This window comes from Pleurodeles waltl, chromosome 5 (assembly GCF_031143425.1).
Source record: "Pleurodeles waltl isolate 20211129_DDA chromosome 5, aPleWal1.hap1.20221129, whole genome shotgun sequence".
NCBI classification, from domain to species: Eukaryota; Metazoa; Chordata; class Amphibia; order Caudata; family Salamandridae; genus Pleurodeles; species Pleurodeles waltl.
This window is the reverse complement of record NC_090444.1, coordinates 1,029,146,764-1,029,164,387: the sequence shown is the minus strand read 5'-3', so window position 1 is coordinate 1,029,164,387 and position 17,624 is coordinate 1,029,146,764. Positions and strand designations below refer to the sequence as shown.

General features: G+C 47.2%; 1 protein-coding gene across 3 annotated transcripts; it reads left to right on the top strand.

The window, feature by feature from the left end:
* Nucleotides 1-3,831: 3,831 nt before the first annotated feature.
* SGK1 (serum/glucocorticoid regulated kinase 1) lies at nt 3,832-15,774 on the top strand. 3 transcript variants are annotated; one of them, XM_069235196.1, is made up of 13 exons: nt 3,832-3,961; nt 4,361-4,413; nt 9,039-9,114; nt 10,319-10,394; nt 10,669-10,773; nt 11,156-11,239; nt 11,337-11,468; nt 11,737-11,849; nt 12,272-12,395; nt 12,927-13,022; nt 13,614-13,769; nt 13,875-13,964; nt 14,791-15,774. In XM_069235196.1, the coding sequence occupies exons 2-13, from the start codon at nt 4,380-4,382 to the stop codon at nt 14,956-14,958; spliced, it is 1,254 nt and encodes a 417-aa protein (XP_069091297.1). In that variant the 5' UTR covers nt 3,832-3,961; nt 4,361-4,379; the 3' UTR covers nt 14,959-15,774. The 3 variants fall into 3 exon arrangements, with proteins under 3 accessions (XP_069091297.1, XP_069091298.1, XP_069091296.1); XM_069235197.1 differs by lacking the exons at nt 3,832-3,961; nt 4,361-4,413 and adding an exon at nt 5,585-5,643; XM_069235195.1 differs by lacking the exons at nt 3,832-3,961; nt 4,361-4,413 and adding an exon at nt 8,504-8,716.
* The last annotated feature ends 1,850 nt before the right edge of the window (nt 15,775-17,624 follow it).

Genomic DNA, 17,624 nt, shown 5'->3' with positions numbered 1-17,624 from the left:
GAAAGGCTTCTGTATCGTCTTTGGTGGTGGGATCAGGCCTCTTCAGAGAGTGGATTGGCTATGTCTTTGAAACTGCAACTTTGCAAGACCTTTTGATGCTGTGGATTTTCGACTGCCGTACACAGCACCTATGCCCTTTCATTCTTCTCCCCTCAACACCGTTGTTCCAGCCCTGCATTCAGTTTGCCAGTTGCACATGTTCATGACTGAGTGGCCACTGGGTCTCGCCCTTAATTCCTGGACTGCCCTATTGAATTGAAGAGCCCTGCACTTCAGCCAGGAATGGCTTCACACTGGTTCTGAGCACCACCGCAATATAGGACACATTACTAAGTGGCTGGTGGGGACAGGCTTTCCTAGGACAGTTTGGCACTGATTAATAGGGTGGAGGCCCACAAAGTGAACAGTGGTAGGCCTCGCTGCAGGTGAGATTGTGAGCCCTCCAGTCCTGTTCCCCCTTCAGAGGCCTCTGCAAAATGGTGGGGCGGTGCAAGGGCCCCCAACGCTGCTCTGCTTCAGAGCCCCCTGTCTTCCCTGGCACGATGGGATTCTTTACAGGACTAAGCACCCACATTCTGTTTGGCCTCTCCATTTGAGTTGTTGCCCACACTTCCCCCCTCCCCTGCAGCCTGAGGCCCTAGTGATGGGATCACTCAGGGTTGGTCCCTTGTTGTTGCCCCTCAAAGATAACCTTCCTAGGCTCACCTCACTGACTACAATGGATTTAGTGAAGCTAACAGGATAGCTTCTCTTCAAGGAGGTGGTCTCTCAATCCAGATTGCCCCCCTTCCCGATCAGGCTCCTTGAAGGCCACAATAGACCTGGTCCTTAAAGAGATAACAGCAGCTGGGCACAGGTTGGAGGCCATCAACGTGAAGATTACTGACCTCATGACGGAGGCAAAATCGATCTGAGTGGAGCTTGCCTGCTTCCATGAGAAAAGGAGGGTCTGGACCATTGTTTGTCCTCCCTGGAACCCAGAGGCGAGCTCCTTCCAGACATGGATCATTAACTCAGAACACTGCTCGACAAGTTCACTGACCTTGAGGACTGGAACCTCAGGGACAATGTCTGCTTCTTCGGAGACCGGGAGAGGGCGGAGGGTACTAAAGCCAGAGGCTCACACCAGGATTTCCTACCCTCCCTCCTTGAGATCGCCTTCTCATCCCTGATAAAAATGCAGATGGCACACAGAATACGGTCACAAAGACCCTTTCCGCTGACTGGCATGCGGCCCATCACAGCATGTTCTGATGGATGAGATGGTGGAATACGATCATGCCCCTGGTGCCACGCAGCCGGAGGACAGCCTACTCCTGCCCCAGTGATCGAAGCGGGACCCCCACGACCTTGGGTGAGAGCAAGTCTCTATTTTGGCAGCCTCCCTGATGGCAGATACCTACTTGTCCTCACTGATGAGTACTCCAAATATCATGAAGTGGAAATAGTCACCTCTCAAAGTATCCAAGAGGTGTTACCAAAATTAGAAAAGATGATAGCCACCAACGACTTACTTCAAGAACTACGAACGGACAGTGGTCCCCCATTCCAAAGGCAGGAGTTTGCGGAATATCTGAAATTGCTCAACATCACCCACCGGAAAGTCACACCAAAATGGTTGAAAAGTTTATGAGGACAATCAATAAAGTAATTTGAATTTCACAAGAAAATCAGCAACCACGGGAGCGGTCCATATGCTTGTTCCTAAGGGACTAACTTTAGACACCTCATTGCACCACTAATCCAGCACCTAGTCACTTCCTCATGGAGCAAGTTGCCATGGACTCTATACTGCCCCAACCAGAGTGGGCCTCGGAGCCCTCTAGCCAACACCAGGTGTGGAGGAAACATTGAGCCACCAACAACAGAGCCAGCAGATTGAAATATGTGAAGGTATCCCTGCTGAAGGAAGGCGACAAGGTAGAGGTGCAAGACAGATACCCAGGGAGTAAGTTTTGTCTCCCTTTTGAGCCACACCCCTAGGTGGTTACCTGCCGTCGTGGCACCAAAGTAACCGCCAAGTGAGGAAACAAAGAGATATCGCAAAACGTCTCCCACCTCAAGAGTTTTCAGGCAACACCAAGAAACGTCCAGTCTGAAGATGTCGTGGGAGAGCCCAGTGACAATGTGGAAAGTCCGTCCACAACTGATGAACCCCGAGCTGAGAGAACACCCCCTCTAGAAGAGAGCGGCTCTGTGGAGGCCCCAAAGAACTGCCTTGAGGGGAAACATCCTGAACAACTAGGTCTAAACCACTACTTGCCTGAACCACTACTGCTAAACAACTAAAAAGTTTCTACAACTAAGTACTGAACAACTACTGTCTAAACAACAATTGTGCCTGAATAACCATTGCCTGAACAACTAATTTTAAGGTAAGGTTTTCTTTTTGTTTTTTTATGGTTTATTAGTTGTTTAGAATATATATATATATATATATATATATATTAGTTGTTCGGGCAATTGCTATTCAGGCACAATTGTTGTTTAGACAGTAGTTGTTCAGTACTTAGTTGTAAAGACTTTTTAGTTGTTTAGCAGTAGTGGTTTAAGCTATAGTTGTTTAGGACCTAGTTGTTCTGTCACATATTCAAGGAAACCACTGCCATTGAGAAGGTGGCCCGGGAAGACAAAAGATTGATAAAGTTGGGGTAACCGAAACCTATAAGGAGGAGAGATTTGACCCAACCACAGATCAAGATGACAAGGCGGAAGGGACAGGATATACTCAGTGTCCAGAATGTTCCAGAAATGCTATCACTGCTTTAGCCATTGAATAACAGCAGCCTGGTGACAGCATAATCATAAGTAACAGGAGGGAAGCAATCTACAGCACCCCGAGGCTCTTGGGCCGGGCATGACCCCATAACTGCCTGGACCATGCCAGCCTCACATCCATCCACTCTCCATCCTGAAGCATCCTCGGCACACTCGGTTGTACCAAAAAGCTAGGATCTGGCGTGGTTGGAGCCCGAAGCCATGAAGGGGGCAAAACAAAAAAAGCAGGAGCATGCTTGGAATGTCACCCACTTCAAGGTGCCCTATCTGGATAGATGGACATGTAGTGTACTCACGGGACTTTCTCCGGATAGATTATGTCTCAGAAATGTGACTCCTTCAAAAATAAAGACTGGGGTAAGGAGTAGGGTTGTTTGTGAACACTGATTTCAGAAGAGGCGAATGCAGATGAGTTATTCTCTGCAGAAGACAGTTTAGAGACAATTATTTTTTTCTTAATATTTGTATTTATTTGTTCGTCTATTTTTAGAACATGTGCCGTGGCATAAGTGAGATTTGTGGCAATGTTTGTTTTATCTGGGAGCACCCGTTCTTAAATCCTTATTGCGACTTTGTTAAGCACTATATGGCCTCGCTTGACTTTATAGTGTCTTTGGGAGTCTCCCGTAGGCAGTAAGCACCTTCCTCTCTCATTTTGGCAGATTCAGTGGACACGCAGAGCCCCATAAATGCTCAAACAACATAGCTTAAGACACAGGCTTCGAAAAATTATTCCGAAATTCAACTTTCGGCAGGTATCAGAGATAAGGCGCGAGCGCCCCCTGTGGCTGACAACAGTCTCGATGTAGTTCTGAAAGAAATATATAGAACCGGAGGCTGGGCTCTTCGAGCAAACTGGAAAATTTAAAAAAAAGTCAAACGAAGAGGCAGCTCGAAGTATTGAAAAAAAAAGCGGAGAGGAAGGCTCATAAGTGAAATGTAAAAATATCTGTATTTTTCCTGTAAGGAAGCAGTCAGTGCAGGCTGCCAGGATTGCACAGGGGGCGCGCGCTCCACCCTCTTGCATCCGTCCGGGAGAGGAAAAAAAGCCATTGTGCCTTCAATGCAAATGACAAGTTTGCTAGAGAAGCTCGGGGAGCCGGCGCCACGACGGGTGTTCATCTGTCTGCTTCTAGGAGCTGCCATCTCACCTCCCCTTATGCTTTAGCCGCCCACCCTCACTGTACGTCTGTAAGTTTTTTTTAAAGGGGGGTGGGAGGTAGACTTAATCAAAGTTTGCATATGTACTTTTAGCTTGCTTCGTTTACTTATAAATCACCGTTATCGGAAAAAAGTGTGCCATTCTTGTTTTATTACCATCGTTTGGCTTCGAGGGCACATAACTGCCCTCTTGGTTGTGTAAGCTGCGTTGGCACCGAGAGGCTATGGGCAGAGAGGGCGAGCCAATCTTTTGCTGTTAACTTATCATCTGCATGTAAATTGCCCTTAATTGAGCTTCATAAACTTGACTGCAGCCGCAGGCAGGGCTCCTTCCTATCCAACAGGTCGGAGAGGTGCTTAGGCGAGACGTGGACTTAAAGCAAGAATCCCTTTATTATTATTCATTTCTTTTTTTGCCCAGCCCCACCAGCAGAAGAAGGATGAGGACCAACGAGCAAAAGTCTACCCTGAAAGGTAGGTTTCTGCTGTTCTGCTAGTGATGTGTGAGGGAATGTGGGAAGTTGAGAAATGCCTCCATATAGGAGGGCCAGCCAGTCAAAATGGAGGCCACAGGGAGAAAAACTTGTTTTTCTCGCCAAAACGGGACTGGTTTCGGCTTGAACTGCATCGGACTGGTCAGACTGTCGCACCATTTACTCCGAGCGATTGGTTTGTTTGGGAAAGGGTTATTTGCGGATCTGTGCAGCGAGCATTTAAGCTTTATGGAGTTCCATACAATGGCGGAGCCCCCTTCTCCCCCTCCCTTTCAATATTGATTCTGACGAAAACCCGCGATTAGTTTGGAGGTGTCCAGAAACAGCCAGTTAGTTGGTGGGTCACCCCCTCCCCTAGAGACCCTGTCTAAACTGGCTTCCCTGGCTGCTTGATCGCACTTTGATGCCCAGGGCCACAGGCGGGGGGAGTGGGGAGACAAGATGTAGGAGGGGGAAGGGGCAATGCCACGATGTTCCATCACAACATTGAGGAGTGGGGGAGGGGCCGGTCTTTCGACTCGACGCTTTATTTTTGTGCAAGCAGATGTTTTTATTATTTTCAGATTTAAATATCTATATATTTCTACGCCCGCTCTTGTCACAAGAAAGCCTGTGGCACAAAGCAACCTGTTTTTTAAAAGTATTTCTCTTCTTACGTTCCCACGTTTCTCTTGACTGCGAGGTTTAGGTGGTATAGAAGAAAATGCATGCATATTTCTTACTACGCAAACAATCTTTCCGTAGAAAGGAAAACGAAAAAAACAATCCTTTGACTTGTATTCTTTATTTCAGTGCATAAATGAGCTATTTTTGACGGGGCACTTTATCGTTACCTGGTGGGCCCAGGGGTAGTGTGCGCTATGTGAAAAAAGGTCGTGGCGGTGGTGTGTGAATGTGTTTGGGGTGGGATAATATTTCTATACATGGCCATCCCCCTCCCCTTTCACGAGCCATTGGCATACCGATGAGTATCGTTCATCTCCCGCCACACACACCCTCGCTAGAATAAACAAGGGGCAGGAAGTGGAATGTAAATGCGAGGATCAGGGGATGCTCTGAGAGGTGCTGGCGGCCCATGGGCGGCGCTGCCCTCCTCTGTACCATCCTGAGCTCCCCGCCCATCAACACCGTCCCTGACTTCCTCCCAAACCCAGGCTTTCAATACAGCCGGCTGCAGCTGGAGGAGCCCTGCAGAGAACTTTACCAAAAGGTAAATAGAAGGCGTTCCCTGAGGGGGTTGGGTTTTGGAGACGTGTTTTTTTTTGTTTGATCTGTGTTATAGTGGTCTGGGACCCTCCGGGGTGACACCCAAACAACCCAACCTCAGCGTCGCAGGGGAGTTTCTGTTATGAAGCTGTTTGAGGAAAAAATGCGCTCAACTGAGTTTCCCTAATGGTGGCATCCCGCTGCTTACCTCGCCAGCTGTATTTATTTTAAGCATGTATTCCTGAGCTATTCTGTCAGTCTGGTAGAAATACAGTATATTGTCGTTTAAAAGCCAACGGGCTTGTTTGGTGGGACTCACTTTTGGGAACATTATGGTACTGTAGTGATCTGTTGCTTTACAGATCTCACTCCTTCACTCTCCAGTATGTGACAGCCAGAATTGTTGTTTAAGTACCCTTGTGAGTACTCCCCGTGCAATGGGAGTAGTCCATACCGCGCCAGGCTCGGGATGTCCCGGCCTGTGTTCCCTGGCCCCACGCCCTCCGGTGATGAGCGAGCCACGCCCTCTGCAGAGTGAGGTAAACAGACTCACGCGGCGCCGAGGCAGGAGCAAGGGCCTCGAAGCCACTCGCCTCATCAGCACCTTTCAGAACTGCCACGGGACTCCTTGTTATGTGTGGCATCTGTCAGTTCTGAGTGTTTACCCAACAGCCAGGGGGTAACTTCTATTGGTGCCGCAGGTGCAGTGGCACCGGGGCGCCGATGCCTGAGAGGCCTACTGAATCCTGGTCATTAGTGTGTTAGATACTTTTTTTACTTTGGGGCAACCAGTAGAATTAGCGTAGGGCCTCACTGTGCTCCTCTATCACATTTCTGTCCCCGCAATTCGTTGCCAGTGTGATGGCGTGCGGACTCTTATACTGAGGCCCGTTGTGTTTCTTTGATTTTCCTGTGTTTGCTTTGTGCTATGACGTTGTTATGGCCCCGATAGTGCTCAAGTTGTGTACCTTGCAGGTGACAGAGGGCATGCCATGTGATCAATGACAATTTTCAATAGCGTAGCAAGCATGCCTTGGTCCATGGTGCGACCAAGGAAAATGCCCCCTTTGACTGCTTCTGTGGTAGTAAACTACAGCAGTGTCACGATGCAATAGGCCCCAGTTTCACTGCACCTGCTGCACCAAAGATAGGTAGACACCTGGCTAGGTTTAGTAAATTCCGTTTTCATGCAAGAACAGTGATCTTGTGAAGTATGATTTTGTGCGTGCCCTTCAACAAACCCCACCACCACCACTCGCCGCCGGTGGCAGAGGGACATATTCTGTGCTACGACCCCACAGTATATTCCCTCCCCCGGCCACAGACATGGTCAGGGCGCGCCTCTGACCTCCCAGTCCTCTCAGGGAGGGAAGCATAAAGCGGCCTCGGGCTCTGCTCTGCAGTGAGAGCCGGGAGTGAGGCAACTCTTTCACAGTCCGCACACTCACAAGGGGCAGCGGGTGCTGTGAGCGGGGCTCAACAAAAGCAAGCGACATGCCCCCTCCCCTCCCTGCGGCCATTATTGGGTACAATAGACCCTCATACTTTTGGGCCCCGGTGCCACTACACCTGCGGCACTATCCAATGCTATGCCCCAGATCGCGGGCAGAACATGTAAACAGATACTCTTGTTTACAGGCAGGTCGAACCTCTATTGCAGCAATATAATATACATACCACGAGCTATGTTTTCAAAGCGCACTTTCCCCTTAAACGCATTCTTGGAGCTATTGTAACTCCGTGTAGCTACTTATGAAGAGTAGAAGGCTGAGTTGACCCGCTGGAACTTGTAAGTGGCCGGTAGGTGTAACGCAGGTGGTCCCCTAAAACGATGTATTATGTATGGGAGGAACATCCCCCACAAGGATCAGGGAAGGAGCCGTAAGCTCAATTCACTACAAGCGACAATACTGGGAATGTCCTCCAAGGAAAAGGGCCATCGGAAGACTGTACCCAGTCATGCTGTCCTCTTACGACCGGCCAGCACATCAGCACGTGCAGTATGTATACATGCCGCAGTTTATATGCGGGCCACCTGTGCACTGGCTGTAGGCTAAGTCTGAGATGCACTGTATGCACGCTAACTTAAGTACTCATGAGGCAACCATCCTACTTTCGCTGTCCGTGGGGACTCCAGAAACCCCAACTTGGAAAGCGGACTTTGCAATTCCTGAAATTATTTATAAAATCGCTTCTCAAGCTGCAGAATCACCCCTAGTAATTGGGAACAGCTTGACATTTTTAGCTCATTGCGTATCCTGCAAATTCGAATTTATGCTGACTCAGCCATAAACCGTTGAAGTTTGATGAGGAGCACCGAGATGTTGGCTAACAGTACTATATACTTGCACGCGAGGAAGGGGCAAATTTGTAAAACAAAAAAGAAAGAAGCTGACCTGCTCATACACTATCCGTGCGGCCTGCAGGCACTGCCACGAGAGTGCACGGGTCAGTGAAAGTGGCAACGCTAGAGAAGAGGCCCTAGTGTACATTGTCTTGCAGAACAGCTGCATGCTTTGGCCTCGCTCTGTACCAGGTGCGCGAGACTCGCCAGAGCGGACGCGCGTGGCGACCGGGTTCCGAGGCTTGCGCCGTCCAAGGTGACAGGAGGCGCTCGCTTCTTCCGCCTCGCCTGTCCCTCAGTTCTAGGAGGAACTAGACGAGAGGCGCCGGGCTTTTCCGTCCGCCCCCGCCATTCGACGTCACAATCAACGGGCGGGACCGGTGGCCAGGCGCCAGGCAGCCGACCAGAGGCAGTTCCGGGCGGCCCCGCCCGTCTCCGCTCTTTGTGGGTGTGGGACCGCCCACCAACAGCTTTGGCCCCGCCCCTGCCCTGAGCATCTAATAAAAGAGGCTCTCGGTCTCCTCTCTTCAGACAACTGCATCCCTTCTTCGAGCTCTGCGCCTCTGCTGCAGGCGGCGCCCGGGCATCCTCCGGACCATCCACACGCACTTACAGCTAACTCATCACCTCCGTAAACCGACCATGACCGTCAAGTCTGCCTCTGTACCCTCTGCAGCACAGCCCCCCGCCCTCACCTACTCCAAGATGCGGGGTATGGTGGCCATCCTCATCGGTGAGTGCCCTCAACCAGCACGGATTGCTCTTCACTGATGCAATATTGGACTCTAATCGCTGAGACCCTCAGGACCCTGCTGCACTTTCGCGCCTTATTTGATTTCTGGATGCTTCTGTTTGAAAAAAATCGGGCTTATGCTTTTTGGTATTGCCTCCTTTTCGAGGTTACATCTTGATGTTTTTGCATTTCGCGCTCAGTTCCTTTTATTTTATATTTCATTCGAATTGTGTCGGCGTTGTCTGTGTCTGTTCTACTGGAACTTCCTGGGTTCGCGGCTCCTCTCTTATGCCCTGTCTCTTTTTTCGCCTTTGCTCTGCAGCTTTCATGAAACAGAGAAGGATGGGACTCAACGACTTCATCCAGAAGATCGCCACCAACTCCTATGCCTGCAAACAGTAAGTCCCACTATTGTGTGCACTGCAAATCAGTAGCACCGTTGCTTCCATTGGTGCAGCAGGTGCAGTGGCACCGGGGCCTAGACTCATTAGGGGTTCACTGAGCCTTGATTATTGATGCTTATTTCAAACCTTTGGGGGGGGGGGGAGTTATTGATTGCACATTCCTTCTCTCGCATCAGACCCAAGACACACTAGCTACACTATTACACATCAGTTCACGGCTACAGGGCGAGTGAGTAACGCGAGATGTCAGGGGTTGATGTAGCCTCAAGGACAAGTACGGCGATTTATTTTTAAAACCATCTTGGATGCGATGTTTGGAGAGGGCTCGCGTTTCACAAGATCCACCAGGTCTGCAGAGGCTGGATGGAAAGTATCTGTCACAGACGTATCGGTGACATGCTCTGCTTGTGATGGGTGAAGTGCACCAGTCCCAGCGGGCACTCGCCACCTTCAGGGCATCTATGGGCCTTGCGATAAAACCTACTGTAAATAGTTCTGCCCGTTTCTCATCTTTTAATTCCCTGGGCATTGTAAACAAACCCAGGGGAGTTGTTCCCCCAGGTTTGTAAGATAGCCATATGCGATATATTAATATACAATTATTTTTCAAAATGTTTGTAGTTATCTTGCATTATATTTTAAATACATCCATCTTGCATTGTAGCTGCAGAAGTACTTCCAGTACTTGCTGCTTTTCAGTTTTCTGAGGGGACAGTTTTTTGTAATCGAACTTTAGTTATTGAAGAGTAAATCACAATATAAACAGTTTACATTACAGACAGAAAATGGAGGGGGGGGGGGTACAACACGGTGATCGACACTAGGTATTTTAATATTTTCAGAGTTTTTATCCTTGATGTCCCTTTCTACCCTATAACGATAGTGGGGCATTTCCTAGGCCGGCTGCCAATGTGCAAACGTGTTGTAGTGGCCGCGTTCACAGGGGTTTTAGTAGGGCTGTCCTTTTTTTCTTTTATGAAGTGTCAAAACCCCTTGTAGCTTTCACCTCGGAAGGGGCTACCCCTTGCCTGTAAGCACATTGCGTGTAACTCTTGCAAGGACACTGCATTTCACAATCTATTATACTAACTCGTCTAGGACCGGCGCCCTCTCCCCCGCGACCCTCATTCTGCTGCATGCTTGTAACTCCTCCGATCAGAAGCTTTCAATTCTAATGTGTTTTTTTCTTCTTTTGCAGCCCAGACGTACAGTCTATCCTCAACATCTCCCAAACCCCTGAGCCCGAACTGTTGAACGACAACCCGTCACCACCGGTAAGTGTCATGTCCAACTGACCTGCTTCTCAGCAGAAGACATTCCAGCGGGGATGGGTGGACGCGCGTTCTAGTTAGCCTCTCTCAAATGTCACGCCTTCTTGTACCGCAGCCTCCGCGCTCGCTTGCATGTCTGAGCCCTAAACATCAATTGACAAAGTGGCCATTAGATACATTACGACCTCCTTAGTAAACCACGCATCTAAACTGTACCTGCAGAGTAGAAATGAGATGCATTAAGTCGCGTATATTTACCGTTGTGTTTCTTCTCCAGCCCAGCCCATCGCAACAGATCAACCTTGGGCCATCCTCAGATCCCCACGCCAAGCCGACAGACTTCCACTTCATGAAAGTCATTGGAAAAGGCAGTTTTGGAAAGGTAGGTCTTCTTTACCTAATGATATCATGAGTACGCAGCTTTGAAATTGCTATCTTAGAAGTTTAGAATGGGTATGTTCCCTGAATGCCACGTAGTATTTAAAATCATTCTTTTGTTGTGCATCACCCACATAGACCACTTGTCGGTCAATTCAGAGGACTGTGACTGCAAAAGAATGCAGTGGTTGCGGGTTGCATGAAAGTAAATTATCCGATGCACATGATAGACGGAGAAGAGAGGTTCCGTGCTGTGCCCCCCACCCCCTGAAAACCAAATGTATTATTTTTTTAGTGGTATGTCTGTGATGTTTGCAGCTACACCATCAGTTATAGTTGCATTGTTTGGGTCTTATTTCTAATGGCCTTTGTGCTTCTTTTTGAAGGTTCTTCTAGCAAGGCACAAAACAGACGAACAGTTCTACGCGGTTAAAGTCTTGCAGAAGAAGGCTATCCTGAAGAAGAAAGAGGTAGGTTTCCCCCACCATGTTGTTAGATGTCTTCAGTGAAAGGTCTCTTAGCCTCTGATCTAAAACTAACCTCCACTTCCGGCCCTCTGTTTTCCAGGAGAAGCACATCATGTCTGAGCGAAATGTCCTGCTGAAGAACGTCAAACACCCCTTCCTGGTCGGCCTGCACTACTCCTTCCAGACAGCAGACAAGCTGTACTTTGTGCTCGACTACATCAACGGTGGCGAGGTGAGCGCTCTTTTTTAATTTCCTGTCTCGTTGAATTTCCTGTCCTGTCTGTTGCCCTGTCCAAAGTTAAAATTGAGGTGGGTGGTTTCTGGAATGTACCGTCCCGTCATAGCCTGCCAGGTTTCTGTTTGCTTCTGGCTCCAGTCCATTTCCGGGTATTGTCTCGAGCCTTATCCCTCTCAGCTTGGTGTCTAGACCTAACTCGATGTACTGCTTAATCTGTGCTTGGCACAACGAGTAAAAAAATCTTGTCTTCTGTCTCCTGCAGCTGTTTTACCATCTCCAGAGGGAACGGTGCTTCCTGGAACCAAGAGCTCGTTTTTATGCTGCTGAAATTGCCAGTGCACTGGGATATTTACACTCACTGAACATAGTGTACAGGTGAGCGGCAATTACCTGTTTATTTATTGTAAGCTGTTGCTAAGGGCTCTTGTTTTCCGTAGTTCTCTCGACCTACCCCGACTCCCCTCCATCATTGAGCGAGCCTGCACTAGTATGTCTTGGAAACTTTATGACCTGCTGTACCCTTTGCCAAATGTGTTATTTTTGGTCATAATACATTTCAGAGGTCATACAAGTATTTTAACCCATCTGTTCTAAACATGAGTTAGAAAAACACACGTCCTGTCCTCCCTCAGCACTCTCAATCCCTATAACTCACATGCTCAGTCTTTAAGACCCTTGTGGCTTCTGAATAGGGGTTGCATGAACTTTCAGCTTACGGATAAATGCTAAATTCTGTTAAATATACATCAAATATACTTTTCCAACAATTGAATCATGCTGTACTTTAATTCTTTCAGGGACTTGAAGCCAGAGAACATACTGCTCGACTCTCAAGGCCACATCATCTTGACTGACTTTGGACTGTGCAAAGAAAACATCGAACAAAACAGCACAACGTCCACCTTCTGTGGCACGCCAGAGGTAAGCAAAGATGGCATTTCACTTTATTGATATCACGGGGCCACTGGCACCCTTGCAACAGCGGTCGAGATAGCACACACAGTTAATGCTCTGTTGCAAATAATGTTTGACATGATACCAATTTTTCTATATTTGACATACTGCCACGGTGCAACCTAGGGATGATGATCACTGTTCAGAGGGCCGCATGCATGGCAGGTGTTCAGGACCTCCACAAAAAGCATAGTTACTTATAAATAAGCTAAATTATGTTAATTTCTATATTCCCTGGCATTCTTAAATCAGGCATGGGTACAGCCCTCCCTCGACCTTCGTTTACCCCTTGTGTAAACACGTGCAAACGACTTTGCAGTTCAAATGCCATAAGGCTGGTCATAGCCATTGAAGCCCCATGATCCTGTAGACTGACGTTTCTGCACTGCAAACACTCGATTTTTATTTGTTGTGCAAAGTTGTGACTTTCTGTTTAAGAGTGCGTGTTCCATCTTCTAGTGGCTTGACTAACAAACCTGTGATCTTCTCTTTCAACAGTACCTTGCCCCAGAAGTTCTCCACAAGCAGCCTTATGATCGAACAGTCGACTGGTGGTGCCTTGGAGCTGTGCTCTACGAAATGCTATATGGCCTGGTAAGTTGAGCTTCCTCGGGTTTTAGACTGTCCGTTGCCCTGGGTTTGCATCATGCACTGTTTTCAGCATACACGCTTGCGCGTACCGACTGGTAGATGGCTCATACATGCTTGGCAAGTGTTGAGTGAGTGAGTCCACATGTCCTGACCGTTGTTAGACTGATCATAAGTAGCTATGCTACTTTCCGCCATAGTTATCCTTTCATAATAGGACCCTGGTATGTTGCACACAATTGTGACAGCGGCCTTTTTCCAACTGGCAGTGCCTCTATCCTTCCTTGCCCGGTATACCCCACACTTACTGCAGTTGATAGCTGTCGATTGATTTTAAGCCCTTGATGGTGTACCAAATTCACAACTACATAGCCTCCAAACGGTGGGTCTTGTATCTGCAGCCCTGTTAAGTAAAGCAAGACCGTAGTCACATAACCGACCCTGGAAATGGTTCGAGGTTGCTACACTTGGTTAGATTAATGGGAATTTTCCGAGAGTTTGACTTGTACATAATTAGGCTATCAGCCCTCTTTTGAAGACTGTTACAACTTTTAGACGTATATTTGTAGTTTTACACTTTTTTTTTCTTTCTCCCAGCCTCCATTTTACAGCAGGAACACAGCAGAGATGTACGATAACATACTGAACAAGCCACTGCAGCTGAAACCAAACATAACCAATTCTGCCAGACACCTCTTGGAGGGCCTCCTGCAGAAGGACAGGACAAAGCGCATCGGTGCCAAGAATGACTTTGTAAGTGGAGCTTAAAGCGTCACGAGTGTGCTAATAGTATACCTCTAAGGCTAATCGTGTCCCTTTCAGGTGGACTGATCATCTGTCATGTGTTCTTTCCAACAGACGGAGATTAAAGGCCACATCTTCTTCACCCCAATTAACTGGGATGATCTCAACAATAAGAAGCTTACACCCCCCTTCAACCCTAACGTGGTAAGGACACTCACTTAGGATAATTGTATGTTTTTCGGTGCTGCATGTTACATAATGGGGGCACAGATCCAATCAGAGGGTGGTGCTGAAGGTAGAACATCTTGTTACAGGGAAGACACGCATGGTCCCACATTTGGGCATAGACTATGGTGGCACAGTGAGTGAGGGAAAGGAAATCTGCACTGGAACAGTAAAATAGTTTTACATTTTTAGGTGAAACCTAGCACAGAGCGCAGTGTTGCGTTGCAAAAGACCTATTATGAGCTTACCAAGAACTTACATGGGCTTTTTTTTTTTTATTATTTGCCAATCCAAGTGGGGTCTGCCATCTTTAATAGGACATTGATGCAAACTGTGCCAGTGCCATGCTGCTGGTGTGCACATTAGTGTCGACATCATGCATTCAAGCATCAGTGGAATTACATGATCATCAGCAGAGCAGCGCTCGTGTCATTGCACCTTTTTAATTTATTTTGATGACACTGCACAACATCGGGCTGTGTGGGGAGAGGGAAAAGCCAGGCATCATAAAGCATTCGCAAAAAGCATCAGCAAAGCCAATAAAGCCCAATGGCGAGTTCTTTTGGATTTGCAAATACTTGTTTACCCTTCAAAAGCACCCTGATGCTCTTATGTTACTGAAAAGGGATCACAGTGCTACCTGATCTAATACATGCTTATTGGGCAGATAAAGACTTGCTGTTTACTTAAACCCTGCTCCAAAAAACTTGGGCCTAGATAAATTGTGAATTTGCTTGATAGCGTCTGTTTCTGCTCTGTGATCTTTAAGGCTGCATAATTTACCTGCTGTTGTTTTGTTCTGCAGAGTGGCCCCAATGACTTGCAGCACTTTGACCCCGAGTTCACGGAAGAGCCAGTACCAAACTCCATTGGCCAATCTGCTGACAGCATACTCATCACGGCCAGTGTCAAGGAAGCTGCCGAGGCCTTTCTAGGTTTCTCATACGCCCCTCCCATGGACACTTTCCTCTAAAGACTTCAGATACAACAAACCACCTACGGCATGAAATTTTGCACATACTCAAAAAGGCAGCTCTGCAGCCTTAATGTCAGAATCACCTTTTGATGTTGAGCAACACACTCAGTCTGGACATTTGTTTCCCAAAGAGGTGCTGACATCATGCAGGCCGGACACGATGGCTGCCAAAATGAAGGCTCCCGTCCTACGACTAAAATCCTGCACAAGGATGGGCGAATTGTTGGAAAGAATGTATGCAATGTGCCTTTAACCCTAAGGTGTTTGTGGCTCAAAAGCTTTATACTGGAGTGGGTTGAGCTTTCGATAGGGTTTGCTGTGTGAAAAGTGTCCATCTGCGGTGTTGGGTTCCACAGTTGGACAAAAGTGACTTTATGCATCTTTGTGACTGACTCTTACTGGAGGGCTACTACTGGGGCATTGAATTCCTCTTCCATATTTGGAAGATGCTGTATATTTGTAAGATATCGTTGGTTCTTAAAATCGATATGGGCTCATGATCACCCATTTCAGATGCTTGACATAGCATTGCTGCTATAAAGATTTCTATTTTTAGAAATAGTTTTATGGACCAAAATGCCTCTCATGTTGTAGTTTTTCAGCCGTTATGATAATTTTTTGTCATGAAATTTATTTATGCATTTTTGGCATTCCAGAAAACAATTGTAAATATGTGTATATAAAACGGTCTGAACATTGAATTGTATATTTAAGCTGACACGTAAAGTCGATAACATCGTTATGTACTCTTTTGTGACCAAACCTTTCGGTTTGTAGTGAGAAGTTTCAAAAATATATTTCTATAAAACATAAGCTAATGTGTTTGTCTTTCCATTTATGGATGTGTCCTCATTTTGCCACAAAAACCTCCCGGCTTAGCTACGTAAGCATGTTCTACAAAGGATGCTCTGCCTACCCAGACACACTAGGCCTATTCTGGGTGGCTCATTGTAGTGCTCCTCTACATAAGGTACCTAAGCCCGTATTTATACTTTTTTTGAGCCGCATTTGCGCCATTTTTTGAAAAGCAGTGCAAACTTACAAAATACAAAGCACAACAGCCCGCATTTATACTTTTTAACGCTGCATTTGCGTAATTTTTTTTTATGCAAAAGCGGCGCAAACTAGCAAGATACAATTGCATTTTGTAAGTTTGCGCCATTTTTGCGTCGAAAAGCAGCGCAAAAGAGGCGCTAAAAAAGTATAAAAAAATTGGTTCAAACGTATAAATACGGCCCTAGTGTAACCTGGAAAGCCTGATAAGTCCATACCTGTTCAGAGGTCCAGGAGGGCCCAAATGTATGACAGTTCTTCATAATGTCGATATGATATACATTTGCATCAGTGAATCTAATTGGGAATTAATTACAAAACCGGTGGTGACGCTGGAAACCTGCTAGATGGTTCCACCCCCTCCCATCCCACGTTAGACAACACTCATTTAGCTTTTTGAGTGAATAAAATTACTACGCTCTTGTGTCCAAATCCACCCCGGGATTCTTTGCGTGTAGTTCCAAGAGGTCATACACGGAGGTCACTTGTGTCCCTTAACACCCTCAAGTTACAGTTCACCTCAGGTCAATTTTGAATTCCTAGTTCTTTATTTATTTTTATTAAATTAAGCCCTGGTCTGATTTACACATTCTCATGGTAGGTGGTCTCTGGGCAGATTATACGAAAAGAAGGAAAGCGGATGTTAAGCTGTGACCTATAGATCGTGGAGTCATGGAAATGCCACGCCACTCATCTCTGACCACCACACGTGACATCAGTCCTGTCCTAACCACAGCACTCCCGCAGCCTACTGCCTATTCAGGGAGCAGGTGAAGGGCAGAGGGCGAAGTAGCAGAAAGAAAACGGGGTTGAACCCTCGGTCCTTTGCTTGGGGGTGGAGTGGCAGGAAGAGCAAAAAGGTGGGGGCAACTGGAGGTACCCCAGGCTGCGAATCTGGGAGCTAGAGTAGGTGCCCGATTAATTTTTTGGGGATTTGTTCTATGACCCCTGTAGGGTCGAAAGCAAAACAATCAGTGAGGTCACGCTCGTTTCAGCCTCTGACGTGTTACATTCAGACATATCAATCCCCCCACACTCTCCAACGAGCCCAGTGCATCCACTAAACAGGTGTTTTGAATGGCACTGTCCACCTGCTTCCATGGAGGAGTTACTCCCCCCCCCCCCTCCTAACCCCCGCCCCAACAACCCTTTCGGGTTCAACCTAGACGTCCATTGCCCTCACTTATGTTTTTCAATGGCAATGCTGAGGGCGACTGTAGGGAAACAACAGTTTTGAAGCCCTTTCAGGACAACTTAATTAAGTGATAGTGCAATGGCTTGAACAACCTCAAGAAATCAGATGTTTTCCAGTGGATAAACTATACGCATTTTAAGGAGCCCTACTCAATATACAGGGAGTGCAGAATTATTAGGCAAATGAGTATTTTGACCACATCATCCTCTTTATGCATGTTGTCTTACTCCAAGCTGTATAGGCTCGAAAGCCTACTACCAATTAAGCATATTAGGTGATGTGCATCTCTGTAATGAGAAGGGGTGTGGTCTAATGACATCAGCACCCTATATCAGGTGTTCATAATTATTAGGCAACTTCCTTTCCTTTGGCAAAATGGGTCAAAAGAAGGACTTGACAGGCTCCGAAAAGTCAA